Source organism: Oreochromis niloticus, linkage group LG11, assembly GCF_001858045.2.
Source record: "Oreochromis niloticus isolate F11D_XX linkage group LG11, O_niloticus_UMD_NMBU, whole genome shotgun sequence".
NCBI lineage: Eukaryota > Metazoa > Chordata > Actinopteri > Cichliformes > Cichlidae > Oreochromis > Oreochromis niloticus.
Window position 1 is genome coordinate 22,966,104 of NC_031976.2, and position 19,089 is coordinate 22,985,192.

Genomic DNA, 19,089 nt, shown 5'->3' on the forward strand with positions numbered 1-19,089 from the left:
ATTTTACAGATTTGTGTACATTGACATATAAAATCAAGAAAACGGTATTGTAAAACCATAATTTTAAGTATTTGCTGTTTTTTTTAATAAACTTATGAAAATATGGCTTGTTTACCTGCCCAGTTCTTCCATACAGCGTAAGATGACAGAGGTCACTGTTATTTGTGTGATACATTTGCAGCCGGTGAAATTAGAAAGTAATCAGCAGTGACCTCTGTGATCTTTTGCTACGCTGAAGAACTGTAAAAGTGTGTGAGTCCTTGTTCCCCGCTGCCTTTAAAGCAGCAAAATATGAAGGTAAAGTGGTTTGCCCCGAAATCAAAACATGTTTTTTCACATTAGAACATTTTTATTCTAATGTTCATTTGTAGCGCAGACAAAAAACAAGCATAAACAGCTCACTGGCTGATTCATTCCTCATTTTTAAGGTCGTAGACAAAGAAAGGAAAATAAGATATGTCAGTGTCATGAGTGGAGACTGTTTTATCTTTACTTGCAACAGAAAAATTCTTCAGTACGATATCTTTTCAGCACAGCTCTATTTTTTGTCATGTGTTTTATTTCTTTTACTTAATTCCCTTACCTAGGTTCTTTCCATCATCGAAAAAACAAAACTCTAAATAATTTAACTTTTTACCCATGACTCAAATTTAACAACAAAACACGGAGGGTTTTTTTCTTTGTTAGTTTTTTATTTAATAAATTTGAACAAATTTATAAACAAAAATCTAATAATTCATAATATATTATCGTAGTGCATAAGCATCCGAGTCAGTCCTGCATTTCTCCCACTTTTTATGTAAAAAGGTGTCTCCTTTAGATTTCACTGACAAAGGCATCCTCTCTGTTATAAAGATCTCCCTCACTATGTTCATCTGTTGTTCACTTGGACAGACATTTGTGTGAAATTAAATTAAATTCTGTATTTTAAAAAAGCGATAGGAAAAGATCCTCCAATGTGCTTATACATAGACTCACTGGCCACTTCATTAGATACACCTTGCTAGTACTGGGTTGGACACCTTGTTGCCTTCAGAAACACTTTAATTATTCATATTAGACACAGATTCAACAAAGTGTTGGAAACATTCCTCAGAGATTTTGGTCCATTTTGACATGAGAGCATCACACTTGCTGCAGATTTATTGGCTGCACATCCATGATGTGAATCTCTAATTCCACTACATCCCCAAGGTGCTCTATTGGATTGAGTTCTGGTGACTGTGGAGGCCTTTGAGTTCACTGTGGACTACAGTGAACTCAATTTCAGGTTCAAGAAATCAGTTTGAGATGATTTTAGCTTTGTGACATGGTGCTTTGTTGTGCTAGAAGCAGCCATTAGAAGACATTCAGGTAGGCTAGAACATTTAAATTATTAAAGAGGTCAAAATGTGCCAAGAAAGGATCCCCCAGACCATTACACCATCACCAGCACCTGAAGCACCCCACCATCTGACTGTTGCACTAGAAATCTCATCGCCAAAGTGTTTCCAGTCCTCTGTTGTCCAGTTTTGATGAACCCGTACTGTAGCCTCCTTTTTTTGTTCTGACAGCAGTGACATGTGGCATTTTGATTCAAAGGCTTCATGACTCAGATGGTTTAACAGCTCAGATTATTGATCATGACTGAAGGATTGAGATTTTTATGTTTCAGTTAGCAACTTAAGATCTGCACAAATAAAAATCCAATCAGGGGTTCCTTAAGAGTCTGTCCTTGGTCCATTACTCGTTAAAATTTACATTCTCCCAGTTGGTACTGTCATAACGAATCACAATATATCCTACCACTCTTATGCAGATGATATACAGTTGTACCTATCAGTTTCCTCTGATGATCTGACCTCTGTTCATTAGCTAATGAGCTGCATTAATGACATCAACTGCTGGTTGTCTCGAAACTTTTTAGAACTGAACAGAGATTATGTAACAGAGATTACCCACAAAGACAGAAATATTGTTGTTGGTCCAAAAAGTCAGAAACTGACAGTCTGTTTATATTTATCATCCCGTTTATGGTGAGAAAATCAGGCAACTTTGGCATTATCTTAGACGATAATCTCATGTGTTCACAAAGCTCCTCCCCACACTCCACCTCTCTGTTTTGCTTCTTTAGCTGAGAGCGCTTTCAGTTACTGTAGTCCTGTTCCAAGCTTCCTGCTGACCTGAGATCAGTTACATCTGTGCCAACATTGAAAAAACAGACTCAAGACCCTTTTGTTCACACAGGTCTACACTCAATAGCTGTTTTTTAATGTCTTATTTTGCTGTTTTCATTGCCTTGAGGCACTGTAAACCCACACAGGTTTTTGTATTTTTATCTTTTGTGCTAAGCACATTGAGTTTACATATAATGAATTAAATGTATTATATAAATAAAATTCCCATTGCCTGTGCCACTGAACAGGTGTATCTAATAAAGTGTCCAGTGGGTGTATGCAGATAGAAACACGACAGCACCTTCAGTTGCTGTAAGAAAACGTAACTTTTGGAAGAAATAATCACAGCAGAACTCAGGAGAAGTTTTCCGTTGCAAAAACTTTCATCAGTTTACATCTTCACATCACACAGAAAAACTTGTATGTAACTTACTTTAAATATAAGTTTTCCTGCGTGATGTAAACTCTTGCAACCCGATTTGAGGATGTAATATTCAACCAGCTATTTGCATATTAACAAATAACTGACAATACTTTGTCTCTCCTGCTGTTAGCTCAGGTTTTACGGGGACAGGAGTATTAAGCTGTTAGTGGTGCAGCATTGTTCTGAATAACAGTTTGTGGTTTGTGGTGTTTAGTGAGATTTAAAATAACCTCCTAGACGATTTAGAGGCATCAAAGGTTTTCAAAAGCCTCTAGCAGTAACTGCTTGGCCACCTGCTATGTGGTGTATTCATGTATTAATTATAAACTTCTATATCAGTCACGTTGTCATGTGGTTGTAGTGAGTCATGTATTGCAGTGGACTGGTTATGTGAAGCTGTTTTTTGTGCAGTTGTACTGGAGAAAAATGAACTTGTGCTCTGTATACTTAAAGACTTTAAGAGAAGATGAGATTGTGGATTTTTGTCGCACCTTTCTTTCATTTCACCAGCACATAATTATGTGCAGTTAGCTGAGCTTTCGTCCTGGTTGGGCCTCGTGGTTGGATGTGGCCGCTCTCCTTTCCTGTGTGAACATGAGACAGAAATGTGTGGCAGCCAGCTCTCTGTATGATTCAGTTTCTTGCTTTGCTGTGTGGTGGGATGCATGTGATCTGTAGGTTTCAGTTGCACACACCATAGCTGCATCCGGATCTGCAGTATTTTACAGCTTCTACGGTTTTAACGAGTCCGTTGCAAGCTGACCGAATGTATGTGTGTGTGTTTGACAGCATGTGTGTAGGTGTCTGTGTAGTCATAGGTGTAAAGTGCACACATAGTCGGAAGTGGAACGTGTGGAATGTCCTCTCTTTCCGAATATCTTCCTCTGGCTTTTTTCCAAACCCTGCCTTTGCTCAGGGCGGGGATTTTCCAATCTCTATGCCCATTTTGTCTATTTCTGTCTGTCAGGCTATTCAGGTTGGTGTGTATCCCTTACATACACGCCACACATTCCCCATCTCTTTCTCGTTATCTCAAGACTCTTCACCCTAGATCTAGTTTTATCCTTCTTCCAAGTCTCAGTTGTCAGAGGTATTTTGCCTGTTTTTCTTTCTCTCCCTCCTCTTCTAGCGTGTTGTTTCTCTTCTGTGCAGCCCAAGAAACACATGATTTCTCGACCGGGTGCTTTTCGTTTCATAGTGATTGCCAGTGTGTCCCCTTGGTTACAGCTCTACGGAGAGTACAGGGAGCAGCTGGGAAACTTTGCCCGACGGGAGGCTGCCCGTTTACTGACAGAGAGACAATGGAGAAGACAGGCAGGGGACAATGCCGCAGCCACAGGCCGCAAAGGCCACGGCCGGCGGCATCATCATCAGCACCCTGTGACCCTGGAGTCGCATCACAGCCATGCCTCCTCCACCAAGAAGCCTCGTCCCTACTCCAAATGCCAAGGTGACCAGCATGTGGTTATGAAAATGTATATGGAAACATTTGGCTGCTTTGCCACTTCCACACACTTTGTTGTTTTATTACATGACTTTTCAAAGAGTGACGCTTTGCATTCGTCTAATGGTTTCAATTTCTGGTTACTTTGCACATTATGATTTTACATGCAACATGATGAGCTCATAAAATATGAGGCAGCACGGTAGTTTAATCAGGCTACACCAGGCACTTAGACTTAATACCACTTGAACTTAAGGGCTACAGCGAAGGGGTATCTAAATGTAACCTACCCAGAGTTATAAAAAGAAAATCTCTAAAGGTGCAAGACTCAAAACATTCACCCAAATCTTAAGATATAGAAGGTATTCTGAGGTACAATCTTTCAAATGTAGCTCTAATTTTTAATTTTTTGTTTTTGGCGGCTATAAATGCAAATGATTATGACATAAGAGGGACTTTAGAGTAAGCATTTGAAGGAGTTATGCTCAGTATTGTGAACGTGCACAGAGTTGAACTGTTGGTGTGTATTTATGTTGACATGGTGTCAGGGAGGTTGAGTCTCCTCTCTGACCTTCTTGGTGCTGTTTTAGGTTCTGCTGTAATGTCTATTTTGACTTTAATACATTTTGAGTGCAGCTTTGTTTGAGTTTTTTTAAACTGACCTAGAGGGCACCTCAAACCAGGATCATCATCATCGTCATTGTTTCAGTCAATTCCAATGATTTTAAGAAGGAAAATAAACATGCAGTTTGTATCAAGTGGGAGTTAGTGAGGGAATATTGAGATTTTTATATTATAGGAGGGTCACGTCTATCTGCGTGAATAATTACACTGTTTTTCCTTTGTGATCTTTCATGTTGTAGTCCATGCATTTGTTGACTATTTGACCGAGTGGATCTGTACTTATCAGTCTACATTTACTTTATTTACTGCATCTGTTTCATCCGTAATCTCACTAAGTGACTCCCTGACTCTTTGATTTTATCTCTCTGTCCCAGATTGTTTGGCTCGTGTGCGGCGCTACATAGTGACGAAAATGGGAGAGGACTGGATTTTCCTGGTTCTTCTGGGACTGACTATGGCTCTAGTCAGCTGGAGTATGGACTATGCTAGTGCCAAGAGCCTGCAAGGTAGAGCGGTCATGGAGATTATTGCTATTTCAAATCTTCAGTTTTTCTGTGCACGTACTCTTTTGTGTAATGTGTTTTTTTCTGTTCTTGTTTCTTTCTGTTTCTACTGTTATTCTGTCTTGCAGCCTATAAATGGGTGCACGGGGAGCTTAAGGGGAATGTACCGCTCCAGTACCTCGCCTGGGTTACGTATCCCATGATCCTTGTCACGTTCGCCTCGCTCTTCTGTCACCTGGTTTCCCCACAGGCCATCGGTAAGCTCTCCATCAGCTGTCAGCCTCTATTATCCTCTCTCATTATATTTCCTCATGTATTTGCTTCTTTTTTCTCATTTTTTCTGTTGTAAAGTACTGACATTATAACTTCTCTCTCTCTCTCTTTGTTAAATGCAGGTTCTGGTATCCCTGAGCTGAAAACCATCCTGAGAGGTGTAGTCTTAAAAGAATATCTGACCCTTAAAGCCTTCATAGCTAAAGTCATCGGCCTAACCGCTGGCCTGGGCAGTGGGATGCCTGTGGGCAAAGAGGTAAACCCCCGTGTTAGGCAACATTACTTTAAAAACTATCGTGTTACATCACAAGATCAGTTGTGTTACAGTGTTACCGACTGAGGAAACTCTTTAGAGTAGATTAGCCTCTACCGCTCTACTTCTGACTATGTTAACTTTACCTCATTTCAAAGCAAGCTGGTACTGGCAGCATTTCCTCCACCATAAAAAAGGAACAAGCTTATTAATTTCCCTCACAGTGACAGGTTTAGCACCAGCATCATTCATCTGCTCAGTTTGCCTCACTACCAGTGTTTTAGCTTACAGATGTTTTAAAAAAATATGACATAGAGCTCCTTGGCAGCTCAAATACACCCAATGATAATGCTTAAAATACCTCAGCAATGTAACATTCACCCTGTCTGTCCTCGCAAAAACTGATCTTAATAGTTGCACTGACCATAGGTCCTGCTGGATAATAGTGTGTAAGGCATAAACCTGATTTATCCTAATAGGAACCATGGGTGTTTACTGAGGTTAAGGAGCAAAAAGCAGAGGGCCGTTTATCACAAACTTTTATACAACAGGGAACTTTTAAGAAACTTGTGCACTGGCTTCATTTTGCAGACCCAGGAGCTGCATCAGTCTACAGCACTGACACAACTGTAGGATTAGATACATTCCTCTATGCATGCCAAGGATTCACAGGGATATAGAAAATATTTTCCTTTCCTCACTGCAAAGGAGAAGGGAAATGTGGGAATATGTTAATAATAACACAGTGTTTAAAAAAACAGCTTATTAAGCAATCGTTTGAATTGCAAAGCTAACAGGTTATGTTACTACAGAGTAATCTGAGTACTCTAGCCCATTGCTTTTCATTGCATTACACCCAGCACTGAAGCACACACATATTTTCACCTCCTTACTACCTGTGTGCTTCTGTGTCTATCCCCACGTACTCATTCAGCATCCTGTTCCACATCTTCAGTCCTTTTTCTGTCACTCTATTCTCTCACTCTCCAACTGGGAGGGGGGGGTAATAAATCATCTTCTGTCATGTTGTTCCTCTCGCCCTCTTCTCACGGGACTGAGGCAAATTACTCCAGTCCTCAGCAAAGAACCACATTCGTTTTCCTTATTACAGTAGCATGGAAAGTGTCACATCCAGTAATTACACAGTGATTTATCAGTTCTGATAAAATATGTCCCAGTTTAGACTCTCTGTTTTTACAGACAGCACTCTGTGTCTCTGTAGATAACATTACACGTCACTCATATCTGTGTCAGTAATGTCCTCCCATCACCCCCAGGGTCCCTTTGTCCACATTGCCAGCATCTGCGCCGCAGTGTTGAGTCGATTCATGTCCATCTTCTCTGGAGTCTATGAGGTAAGCTGAGCCCCTGACCAAAGCAGACTACTTTACCCACAACCCCCCATCTCTTTACTGACCGCAGTCAACATGCTGATTTAAATGAAGAATGCAGTGTTTTTGTAATAACTTATGGTGTTGTTGACATCTTTGTTGTTATTACAGGGTTCCCACTATTTTACTCACTATTATTACCATTATTTTTTAAAATCTGAAGAACCGAAAAAGTTCAGGTATTTCTGGATATGACAATTATCTAATTTTTAATTTAGTGCCATTTATCTCAACATCCCTGAGAACCTTGCACCACTGTAGATGATTGTGAGAACACAACGCTGTAACTCCTAAATATCAACAGGTCAATGTTGAGCATTCATATCAGGGTCCTTGTACTTAAGTCCTTAATATTAGAATATTAAATGAAGCCACTTTTGTGTCCCTGAAATTTGCTGAAAGAACTTTAACACTAATGAAAAAGTGGGAACCCCGTGGCTGTGTTCTGCCTCTGCCATCCAGCTCACGCCATCCCCTCCCGTTTCTCCCGTGTCTTTGTTTTGGTTCGCCCCCTCACGCCTCGTCTGTGTTTGTCTCACTGTATTAATAGTGTGACCGTTATGTCTGGCATGTGTATTAACAGTGACCTCCCTGTCTCCCTCTTTCCCTCCCCCCCCTTCCCTCCCCTTGGCTTTCTCATTCATCTCCGCATTCACCCTTGACCTTTAACCCAGAATGGTTCCCATAACCAGGACCTGCTGGTGTGTGCGTGTGCTGTAGGAGTAGCCACTTGTTTCGGTGCCCCGATCGGAGGCAAGTCCCGCCCTGCTCGCTCGGCCTCAGGTCTACGGTCGGCTTTGACCTCATCAAGAAACATCAGTTACATTTAATTTGGAGGTTAAAACTGGCCTCACATCAGCGTGCTGCACTTCTTGAAAGTGAACCAAACCACTATTCAAACATTTATATTTATAATCAGTATCAATGCTACACCTGCAACGGATATTTTAAAGGAATATTCTGATATTTTAGAAACCTGCAAATTTAACATGGTCTTGTTTCCCAGGGTCCATTATTGTCGCCACTACATTTTTTTCAAGACATTGGAGATTAGATGCACTTTTTTGATGCCTAAGTCTAACCAACGTGCAACTGCAAACAAACCTAAAAACCTACTTATTTAACATCTAAAAGCACTGCCTCCCACCGGCGAGTTGAACCACAGACTCCTGTGGACTTACATGAGCACCCAGACTTTAGGTCTTAATGCTGTCACACCATTAGGAGTCGTGCCTTTTTTTTTCATAATCTCCAGGGTGCTGGTTCTTCATTTGCATACATTTTGTGCTACTGAAACATAGTGTGTTTTCACAAGGTTATAGTCTGACACAATCCACATTTAAACTCTAGAAAATATGAAAGCTAAATCTCATAAGAGCTGCTTTTCTTTTCTTTTTGACTGGACGTGATGCAAAGGTCAGAATAAGAAATAAAAATTAACAGTTGGGGCCAAGGATATAGAATACAAAACAAATATGGAGCGCAGGTCCACTGGTTTTTCTGACAACTGTGCAGACCGTGCACATGTGCAGATAATCAAATTGCCCTGTATGGATGTTTTTGTGTGGATGCCTCCTTAAATCATGAGGTGGCTTTTAAAGGGGGGCACTTACTGTTCCGTCTTGTCTGTCATGATGTTCCTCAAACCTTTTGTTTGCAAATGGCAGCCAATCAGAAAAATAGCTGCTTTAAAGGGAGGGGGACTGGAGCTAATGAGGCTTGTTTAGGAGCTGAGGGGGCAGCTAAATAAGATAAATAAGGATTAGTTTGCTCTCTCAGCCATAAAGATCTGCTCTAGTAGACTTCATTCATCCATCCATTTTTTTCCACTTATCCAATTAAGGGTTGCAGGGAAGCTGGAGCCCATTCCAGCTGTTGCTGGTTGCAGCTGCTTCGAACCCCTAGTCTTTCTGTTTGCTGTGAGGTGACAGTGCTACAAAACTGAGGCACCCCTCTGGCAGAGTACAATAATAAAAATATGGAGCGATAATAGGCTCCATTAGACACCACAAAAGTGACCAATGTCAGGTAAATATTGGATTTTGTAAATGTAGTTGGGATAACTGAATTTGAATCCCCGTTGTTGATGTTGTTACGCATTTATCTGTGTATTATTGGAGAATCTTTACCTCATAATATAAAGTGCCCTGAGGCAACATTTGTTGTGATTTGGCGCTAAATAAATAAAACTGAATTGAATTGAATTACTGCACAGTAGCCCACAGTAAGTCATTTATAGTGTTCAGACAAATTTAATGAGAACTTGTGAATTAGCTGTATTTGCTAGAAGGTACATTAGGACTGAAAACAGGGAGTTTGTTTTCAGTCATCCTAGGCTAATTCAACTGCCTGCTGGCTTAAGCTTTATGTTTAGCATACAGACATAAATGTGGCATCAATTTTTCCATCTACAGTGCTGCGAAAAATTATTTATCTTTCCTGATTTCATTTCTTTTATAGTTTTATCACGTATAGACGTTTCAGATCATGCAAATTAAACAAACTTTAATATGAAGATAACTTGAGTACATATAAAATGCAGTTTTTAAATGATGATATCATTCTGAACTTTCAAAACATAAATGTGGGTAACCACAGTTAATTCATTATTTAACAAGGGGGGCAATTGGAAGGCGTGTTTGGATAGCTTTTTTTCCCTTGAAATATGAAATCATCATTTAAAAACGGGATTTTTGATTTACCTGGGTTATCTTTGTGTAATATTAAAATTAGTTTGATGAGCTAAAACACGTAAGGGTGACAAATGTGCAAAAAAAGCTAAGAAATACTTTTCACTGCACTTTAACTCTCAACAGAAAGACAAAAATAGCAGATTATTCCTTTAAAACTATCCTAAAAAAAGTTAAATAGTCTAAAAAGTTAAGCAGCAGCTCATGATTCAAGGTCATGAATAATCAGTGGAAGTATTTCATGTGTGCTACCTTCAATTTTCAGTCTGCAATCAGTTGCAGGGATCTGTCTCCAAGGACAATGTGACCACTTGGTTTGCTTCCTGATTGCTTAATTGCTTCCTCAAAGTCTGTATACTCACACTGGCATGCGCCTCCTCTGCTTCATATCCACGTGGTGTAATTTCCCCCCCTTTATAACTTTTCTAGCCACACTCTAGTGAACATTATTTATTCACTTTATTCCATTTTCTTCTTTTCTGTCATTTCTCCCTCTGTGGTTCCCCCTCCTGTCCTCTCCACCTTGATCTTTTATTCTCTCCCCCTCTTTCCGACTCACTCTGCTGTCTTTCTGTCAACACTCATGTTTCTTGTTATTCTCATTCCCACCCTTCATCATCTCTTGCCTTTCATCCCTCATTCTGTGACTCACCCCTCCACCTTCCCGCCCCGTTTCCCCCCCTCCCTCTCTGTTTTCTGTGTCAGTAGAACCCTTATGGTTACACAGATATACTGACTGTTGGCTGTGCCGTGGGGGTGGGATGCTGTTTTGGTACTCCACTAGGAGGTACTGTACATCTTCCACACCGCCTCTCAGCCACAACCTCTGCACCAACCGTGCTCCTGTACTGGATCAGTTGGTAGATTCTTAGACTTGTTTCCCAAAGGGGACACATTATGCTTGTCTTTATTTCTTTACATATATAATATGTCTGACTTGTAAATTATTGAAAGTGAGCATTTCTATTACAGTCACTGAAGACCAGTGACAAATATGCACTTAGTTGCCATTTTAAAAGATCCACATGTGAGCAATCAAATAGCTCAAATAGGTCAGTCACACCTTCAATGGAAGTAATATTTACTCTTACAATGTACTCTCCTCCAAACCACTGACTGTGACCACAATGATAAACATAAGTAAGCTTTGCGTAATTTCATGGTAATATTTCCCCATCTTACATTGTAAATACACTGCACTTTTTAGGCCGAATTATGGAGTGGATTAATCTTGCCTAGCAAGACTAAACTTAGTACTTAAATTTACTTACAGTATAATTATCTCTGTTTCCTGTAAAAACCTGACTTTTTACCCCCTTATTGCAGCGTACATGCCTTTAAGTATTTGTAGGTAAATATAATTACACTGTAATTTCAAATAAAATATATTGAATTTCATTTTTTATATAGTGTTACTTGAAAGTTATAACGAGTGTGAGTAATTCAAAGACTGGTTCATATTAAAAATCAATAAATCCCCCTTAGTAACAGAGGTTAAACAGTTCAACTGTCCAATCAGCTGAAGTTAGTAAGCCAAGAATTAAAGTGCCAGTAATCCTTCTGGCTTCAACTCTTCTAATCAAAAACTTTGTAAAGATCCCAGTTTTTTTTAAATATATCATTTATAGAACAGGTTAATAATCTGTTTATTAATTAGCAATGTGAACAATATTTAGCTGAAGTACCAACCAAAGTCCAAAAGTCAACAAAGCATTGAATGCTGTGCAAACGTTTTAGGCATTGAAAAAAAGTATGGAAAGTTTCAAAGATAATGCCATGAATAGTATTTAGTTAACTTTGACCACTTCTCAGCTTTTCAAGGTGTTTGACAGGTAAGCAGTCTGTCTCAGTGTCTCTTGTCTCTTCCTGTAATGCTGAGCTGAGGGGATTAAGGTCAGGGCCCGTTCTTACTGTCGAATGTGGCTCTTTTAATGACGGCAGCTTATTGTTTGGCCTTGTTGTCACGCTGCAGAATAATTTGGGGACGATTAAACTCTCCCCGAGGGCGGATGGGTGTGTGACAGATAAGAATCTAAACTTCTGAAATGCCTACAACTTTTGCACAGCACTATACTTAAGTCACGCGATGTATGCAAACCAAACTAGAATGTATTTACTGCTGACATGATGTTGGTCCTAAAATATGTTTTTTTTAATCTTTTTTAGAAGCTTCACACAGCTTTGATTATTGTTTTATAGCTTCACATGCTGATTATGTCTCTGTTTGTGTGTCAGAGAGCGAGACTACATGTAAGTGTGTGTTTAGCTGCGTTTGAATGTGTGTTAACTCCCCGTGGTTCTCCTGGTGTGCATAATTACGCCCTCAGCTTCAAGTGTTTTTGAATTCATTTTGTTGCTTTAACTCATAATACCGTCCTCTCTCTCTCTCTCTCTCTCCCTTCTCTTCCTCTCCTCTTCCTCCCCCTCATTTTCTCTCACTGCCCATCCTCATTGCTCTTCCTCTCTGTAATCCCTCCTCTCCCTCTGTCCTTCCTCCCCCTTTTTTCTGTCGATCCACCGTCACCAGGGGTGCTGTTTAGTATTGAGGTCACGTCTACCTACTTTGCGGTGAGGAATTACTGGCGGGGATACTTTGCCGCCACATTCAGTGCCTTCATATTCCGGGTGCTGTCTGTTTGGAACAAGGATGCTGGTGAGAAGCGGAGGAAATGCATATTCAACAGATACACACAAACTACTGAAAAAAAGACAGCTGAGCTTGCTGTTTATTAAAAGTAGCTGAATATGACAGCTGAGTAATACTTGCTTCTTTACATAAATCTGAAATGTTTCAATTCATCATCACAGTCTTAAAGCAGCCCAGCAGCCCTGTAGCCTAAAATCCCTATAAGCTGCATTCAGGTGACCCTATCTCTTCATTACAATACTACATATTTTCACATTTTCAGATATTTATGTATAATATATAACTCAGAAAGGGGCGATCATTACATAGCCACTCTTACCCAAACAGATTTTGGAAATGTTCATCTTTTAAAGTCTCAAACCTCATTTTCAATTTATGTTAAAATATTATAGAAATGTGCTTTTATCCCAGGGTGATTTTTTTTTCTCTATTGCAAACACAACCAGTTAGATTTTTCAGAATACACTGTTCATGAATCTTCTTCACTGAAGCTCCTTTAATCAGTATTTACATTATTTAAGTACCTTAAAGTATTTAAGTATCTGTAAGCGCTGTTTTCATTGTTTTGATTTTCAGGCCTGCAACTTTACTGTTTACTGCTCTTTTAATATACGACTAATGGACATTTTATTAGGTACACCTTGGTAGGGTTGGGCTCTTTTTAACCTCACAAAGACTTTTATTTTTCATGGCATAGATTCACCAAATTTGGCCTGTATTATTATGATAGCGTCACGCAGCTGCTGCAGATTCATGATGTGAATCTCCCGTTCCACCACATCCCAAAAGTGCTGGATTGGATTGAGTAATGTTGACTGTGGAGGCATGTTCGAGAAACAGGTTTGAGAGGATCTGAGCTTTGTAACATAGCACATTACTTACCTGGAAGAAGATGGGTACAGTGTGGTCATGAATGGATAGACATGGCATGTAACAATACTCACGTAAGCTGTGGTGATTAAATGATGCTCAGTTGTTACTCATGTGCCAAGAAAATATCCCCCACACATTAAAACACCAGCACCATTAGCCTAAACGATGATACGAGGCAGGACTGATCCATGCGATCGTGTTGGTTACACTAAATTCTGACCCTACTGTCTGAATGTTATTATACCAGACAAAGTTTTTTCAATCTTCCATTGTTCAATGTTGGTGAGGCCGTGCAAATTGTAGCCTCGGGTCCCTGTTTTTATTTGACAGGAGTGAAATGCAGTGTGGCCTTGTGCTGCTGTAGCCCATCTACAAAATGTGCATTCAGAGATGCTCTTCTGCTCAAATAATCACTGGTTATTTGAGTTCCTGCTGCCTTCCAATCAGCTCAAAGCAGTGTGATCTTTCTACCTCTGACATCAAGTTGCCAATCTCTGCAAACCCTACAGGTGGTTGGATGGGAAAACGCCAGATCTCAGGCCAACCTGTACAGCAGCAACAACCATATCATGTTCAAAATTATTTAAATCACTTTTCTTCCTCATTCTTACGCTCGGTTTGAACTTCAGCAGGCTGTCTTGGCCATGTCTATATGCCCAAATGCAATGGTTGCTGCCATGTGATTGGTTGAGTCAATATTTGCATTAACAAGCAGTTGAACAGGTGTACCTAATAACTGGCAGAGAGAGTTGTTTTTAAAAGTTAGGGAACCCATTGCATATTACATAGTAGCACATGTGGACTGAAACAAGCCACATAAGAATCATTTGTTTCCTTCAGGAGTTGATGGAGACATAAAAACAGCTAAAGGAGCTTAAATATCGGGCTCAGATTCATCAGGTGGACTGGAGTATTTGTTTTTTATTGTTATACTTTGTTTTAATTTATCTTGTTGTCCCTGTTGTCAAAGTATTAGCATAGGAATGACAGACTGAGACCACATGTTCACTTGGTGTGAAACAGTTATTTCTCTCTTCCTCTCAGTCACAATCACAGCCCTCTTCAAAACAAACTTCCGAATGGATTTTCCCTTTGACCTTCAAGAGTTGCCTGCATTTGCAATAATAGGGTGAGGAGACTTTGTGAGCACTTGCATGCCTGCATGTGTTTGTATTGAAATAATATGAGTCAGCAAGGTTCCTTTAATCTGCGATAGTCACGTAAAAGCTGCATCCTTGCTCCTCAACCCAACTTTCTTTCGTCTTTCAGGATCTCGTGTGGCTTTTTGGGAGCGTTCTTCGTTTACCTGAACAGACAGGTGGTTCTCTTCATGAGAAGGCCGACGGCTCTTACACGCTTTCTAACCAAACAGTAAGATCCCCACACAGACGCAGAAACATAACAGAGACCTCCCCGCTGCTGTGGATTAATGTGGCGCTCAGCCCTTAAACTGCTGTGACTCTGGTAGCAGAAACTGTTTCTTGGAACTGAAACCATTTGTGCATTTAAATCCAATTCCTCTTAATGTTTCTCAGCTCCACTCTCCACACTCATCAGTCTCACAACACTGGTCAGGACAGCAGCAAAGCCTTAACAACCTTTCAGCCAGTTATTCACTCAATGGGGAGATTCACTTACCCTCTGAGACTCAACAGTCAGGGAACATTAGTCTTCACCATTAGAGAAAAGAGAGTAGCAGCATCAAGAGAGCTCTACAATCAGCGCTGGTTCACACACACTGGTTATTTCTATGACAAGCCAACTGTAGTCCTCTGGGAATACACTGCTGCTTTTAATGAACTCGTGTGTGTCTCCGTTTGTGTGTTGTCCCAGTCGTTTGATCTATCCAGGTGCAGTGACACTGATCATCTCCACCATCACGTTTCCTCCTGGATTTGGACAGTTTATGGCTGGAGAGGTCAGAATTAATCAATCTTAAGCTCTCTGATTTGTTTTCATGTTCATTTCTGGTGGTATTTTTTAAAAAGAGTCTATGTTTTGTGATTTTTGTCATGTATGATCAGAAATGGCCTTAATTTAATTTAAGAAGTAGTTCACCGTGCTTTACAGTTAATATGATTTGTTTGTGTTGATGTGGCGTGCTTGGTGCTGTGCATTATAGCCAAACGTCTGTGATCTCGTCTGTCCAAAGGAAAGTCTTTGTCCAGATGCACACTTGGAAACCTACGCCATGAATTTTTGCATTTTCTCTGAGTACTTCAGGGTCTGACCTTGGGGCATGCACTTCTGGGAAGATTGGAAGCTGAATGTTTTCCACTCAGAATAGACTTTCTCACTGTAGAATGATGGACTTCAAATTGTTTGGAAATAGCGTTATTCCAGACTGTTGGGCAGCAACAATTGTTTCTCTAAGATCACTGCTGATGTCTTTGCACTTCGGCACTGCGTAAACACACACCTGAAAGCTCCAGACCAGAAAACTGACTGTCTGCTTTTATAGCAGTACTCACACTTTGATCACTTGACCATTTGATCAACAGCAGCTGGCTGCTGATTTCCTTTAAATTCCTATGGAATCAGTAAGGTATACATGGGTTTTTGGAATTTTGCCTGTGTTTTTGTCACGTGTTCTTGTTCATCCAAGGTTTTTTTTACCTAATTTTAGAACCTGATATGAATCAGGTGACTTTTTAACTAAGTCCTCAAACACTAAAACCTTATCAGTGAAAGTGTGGCTGTCTTTCGCATGATTGTAAAGTAATAGGATTGTTCTTTTAATGTAATTGGACTGGAACGTATATAGCACATTTCTATTCTTCCTGAATATTTTTTATACTACATGTCACATTTTACTTTTTTTTTTTTATCATGAACATGTAGCGTCATCGGGATGTGGTGATTTTGTGTTTATGTAAACCTTGTTTAGGACATTTTTTCTGTGTGTGTGTGTTTCCTCTTGCAGCTGATGCCTAGAGAGTGTATCAACTCACTCTTTGATAATTTCACCTGGACCAAAATCTCAGAATACCCTGCTCCCCCTGGCCTGGGTCGCTCTGCCGCGTGGCTTCATCCTCGTGTCAGTGTCTTTATCATCCTTCTCCTCTTCTTCATCATGAAGGTATCTCTCCCTCCTTGCCTCCTCCTCACGTTGTGTATGCATTGGGCGTTGCCTTGAAATGCACTGTGTGCGATAGCGTGAAGAACCCCTGGGACCGATCTCGATCCTACTTTGATCCTGTTTTTGTGTTGCAGTTCTGGATGTCAGCAGTTTCCACCACTATGCCCATCCCCTCAGGTGCCTTTATGCCGGTGTTCATATTAGGTAAGAGGATTTTGTAATGCGAGTCTCCTGCTGAGCTTCAGTTCAATTTGTCTTTACCAGAGTGCCTTATCTCTCTCCTCAAGGAGCTGCTTTCGGTCGCCTTGTCGGGGAGATCATGGCCACTCTGTTCCCAAATGGAATCCTGTTTGATGGGATAGTCTACCGCATCCTGCCAGGAGGTTACGCTGTCATTGGTCAGTCTGTTAACCCTCCCCCAGGTCCCCAAAGGCTATTTTGAAGAGTTGTAGATTTAAGAAAAGTTCTTTCCTTTTTTGGTGTTTTATATTCTCTTGTTCAAGCTGCAGATTTAGCAGCAGAAATCACCCCCAACATGCCAAATGATCACTTTGTGTGCTAAAATAAACAAATTATAATTTAAAAAGTCATTACAAAATATTACATTTGATAACAACTGAGTGTTGTAAGCCTGTTTTTTAAAACTAGATGCACTTTATCTGCCTCACAAGACCACTAAACTCTTGAAGCTCCTAAAGTTTTCTGAATTACTGTGTCATAAATAGTATAATGCTTTAAAAGCTAATTGATGGTTTGTTTTATTTAGCTGAAATAGGTGTAGTGATTTACTGAAACTTTCAACCACATTGAAAAACAGCATAGAAGCCGAAAACAGAGTTTGTACAATTTTAACGATCTTGAAAGTAAAAGTAAAAGTTTCAACAGTCTGAACTCTTTCAAACTTTCTTATAATTTCTTTAAGTAATCTTCAAGTAATCTTGGTCCCCTGCCTTTTGTTCCATTCTCTGTCAAGATCATCTCACACTGGTTCAATAATGGTCCAGGCTCTTCTATTTCCTATCCAGATATGTTGTTACTGCATTGGCGGTGCATTTGGGATCACTGTCATGCTGAAAAATGAAGTTAGTGCCAATCGGACACTTTCCAGATGGTATTACATGGTGGATCAAAACCTCACTGTACTTTTCACTGTAAAATCCCCAACACTAGTGACTGAAACACAGCCCTGAACTATGACAGAGCCTTGTCAGTGTTTTACAGATGGCTGTAGACACTCACTGTTGTACCTCTCGCCTGACCTTTTCTGTATATACAGTCAAGCCCATAATTATTCATACTCCTGGCAAATGTTGACTTAAAGTTACTTTTATTCAACAGGCAAGTTTGTTTTTTTTGACCAGAAATGACACAGGCGTCTCCCAAAAGATAATAAGACGATGAACAAGAGGCATCGTTCTGGGGGAAAAAAAAAAAATCATCATCATTTCCGATCAAAACAAAACAAAACAAAACAAAAAACTTGCTGGTTGAATGAAAGTAAATTTAAGACAAAATTCATCAGCGGTATTAATAATGATGATTTGATGATGATTTGAGACAAAAATTTCAATTTGGATTCATCTCCCTAAGATTTGCTGCCTTCAATTTCATATATCTCAGCCTTTTCTCCCCGTTTCCCTTCCTTAATAATGGCTTCTTAACAGCCATCCTTCCTCTGTGTCCATTTTTGCTTCGGTGAACAGAAGATGATCAGCTGAAGGGCCTGATGCATTTATCAGGTCCTGTGTCAGATCGTTACCGGATATTTTCCTCTTTATTAAGGGCATGACTTTCAGATAGACTTCATGTCTGTGTTATTTTGGGCATTTTTTTGCAGATTGAACTCAAGGTTGCTAGTAACAAAGTGTCGAAAGATACAATTTAAAATTGACTCTTTGTTAAGTTGTAGATACAAAACAGGTGGCTGGTGTCTTTTTATGCTTGACTCATGGGTCAGTTTTAAGTGGACAAACAAACAAAACCATTCTTCTGAAAATGATGTATAACAATCAGGAGGAATTATATCACACCCTCCACCACAGGTGCGGCAGCGATGACGGGGGCCGTCACACATACAGTTTCCACAGCAGTAATTTGCTTTGAGCTCACTGGTCAAATCTCCCACATCTTACCCATGATGGTGGCCGTCATCTTAGCTAATATGGTGGCGCAGGGTCTACAGCCGTCTCTCTACGACTCCATCATCCAAGTGAAGAAGCTACCCTACTTGCCTGAGCTGGCCCTTGGGCACATAAGGTAAAGTTAAAATACCTAAAAGTCCTTATTTTGTTTTTCATACCACTGTCATGACAGACAACCTGTACTTCATTCCCAGCAAGTATAACATCTTTGTGGAGGACATTATGGTGCGCAAAGTGAGATTTCTGTCTTCTCAAGCCACCTTTCGGGAATTAAACCATCTGCTTGACACCACGACCCTGAAAACAATCCCCATCGTTGACTCCAAAGGTAGGATGACCAACATCTTTGCCGTCTCTGTGAGCCATAATACTTTATTTTGCTTTTAAAAGGCTTACTACTAATGGGATAGACCAGGGCTATAAGTAGCTTTCCATGATTAACTGTTCAAAATAATTTATCTTAGCCTTGGTGCAGATCTTCAGCTGACTATCTGTCTGAAAGAAGCTTCTGATTGGCCGCCCTCGTAAACAGAAGGGTTTAATCACATGTGGGTGGAGCTTCTGTGCGCAGAGGCAGAGCTGTGTCCATGA

At 40.1% G+C, this 19,089-nt stretch overlaps 1 protein-coding gene across 1 annotated transcript in view; it reads left to right on the top strand.

The window, feature by feature from the left end:
• Window positions 1-19,089, top strand: part of clcn1b (chloride channel, voltage-sensitive 1b) — a 32,869-nt gene that overhangs the window by 9,425 nt on the left and 4,355 nt on the right. The window contains exons 2-16 of the mRNA XM_005455415.4: window positions 3,808-4,030; window positions 5,023-5,154; window positions 5,280-5,408; window positions 5,547-5,680; window positions 6,955-7,032; window positions 10,467-10,545; window positions 12,286-12,411; window positions 14,323-14,407; window positions 14,548-14,649; window positions 15,112-15,196; window positions 16,202-16,357; window positions 16,492-16,561; window positions 16,645-16,755; window positions 18,400-18,613; window positions 18,693-18,826. Of these exons, the coding sequence (XP_005455472.1) occupies window positions 3,808-4,030; window positions 5,023-5,154; window positions 5,280-5,408; window positions 5,547-5,680; window positions 6,955-7,032; window positions 10,467-10,545; window positions 12,286-12,411; window positions 14,323-14,407; window positions 14,548-14,649; window positions 15,112-15,196; window positions 16,202-16,357; window positions 16,492-16,561; window positions 16,645-16,755; window positions 18,400-18,613; window positions 18,693-18,826 (1,858 nt within the window). The remainder of the gene's footprint in view (window positions 1-3,807; window positions 4,031-5,022; window positions 5,155-5,279; window positions 5,409-5,546; window positions 5,681-6,954; window positions 7,033-10,466; window positions 10,546-12,285; window positions 12,412-14,322; window positions 14,408-14,547; window positions 14,650-15,111; window positions 15,197-16,201; window positions 16,358-16,491; window positions 16,562-16,644; window positions 16,756-18,399; window positions 18,614-18,692; window positions 18,827-19,089) is intronic.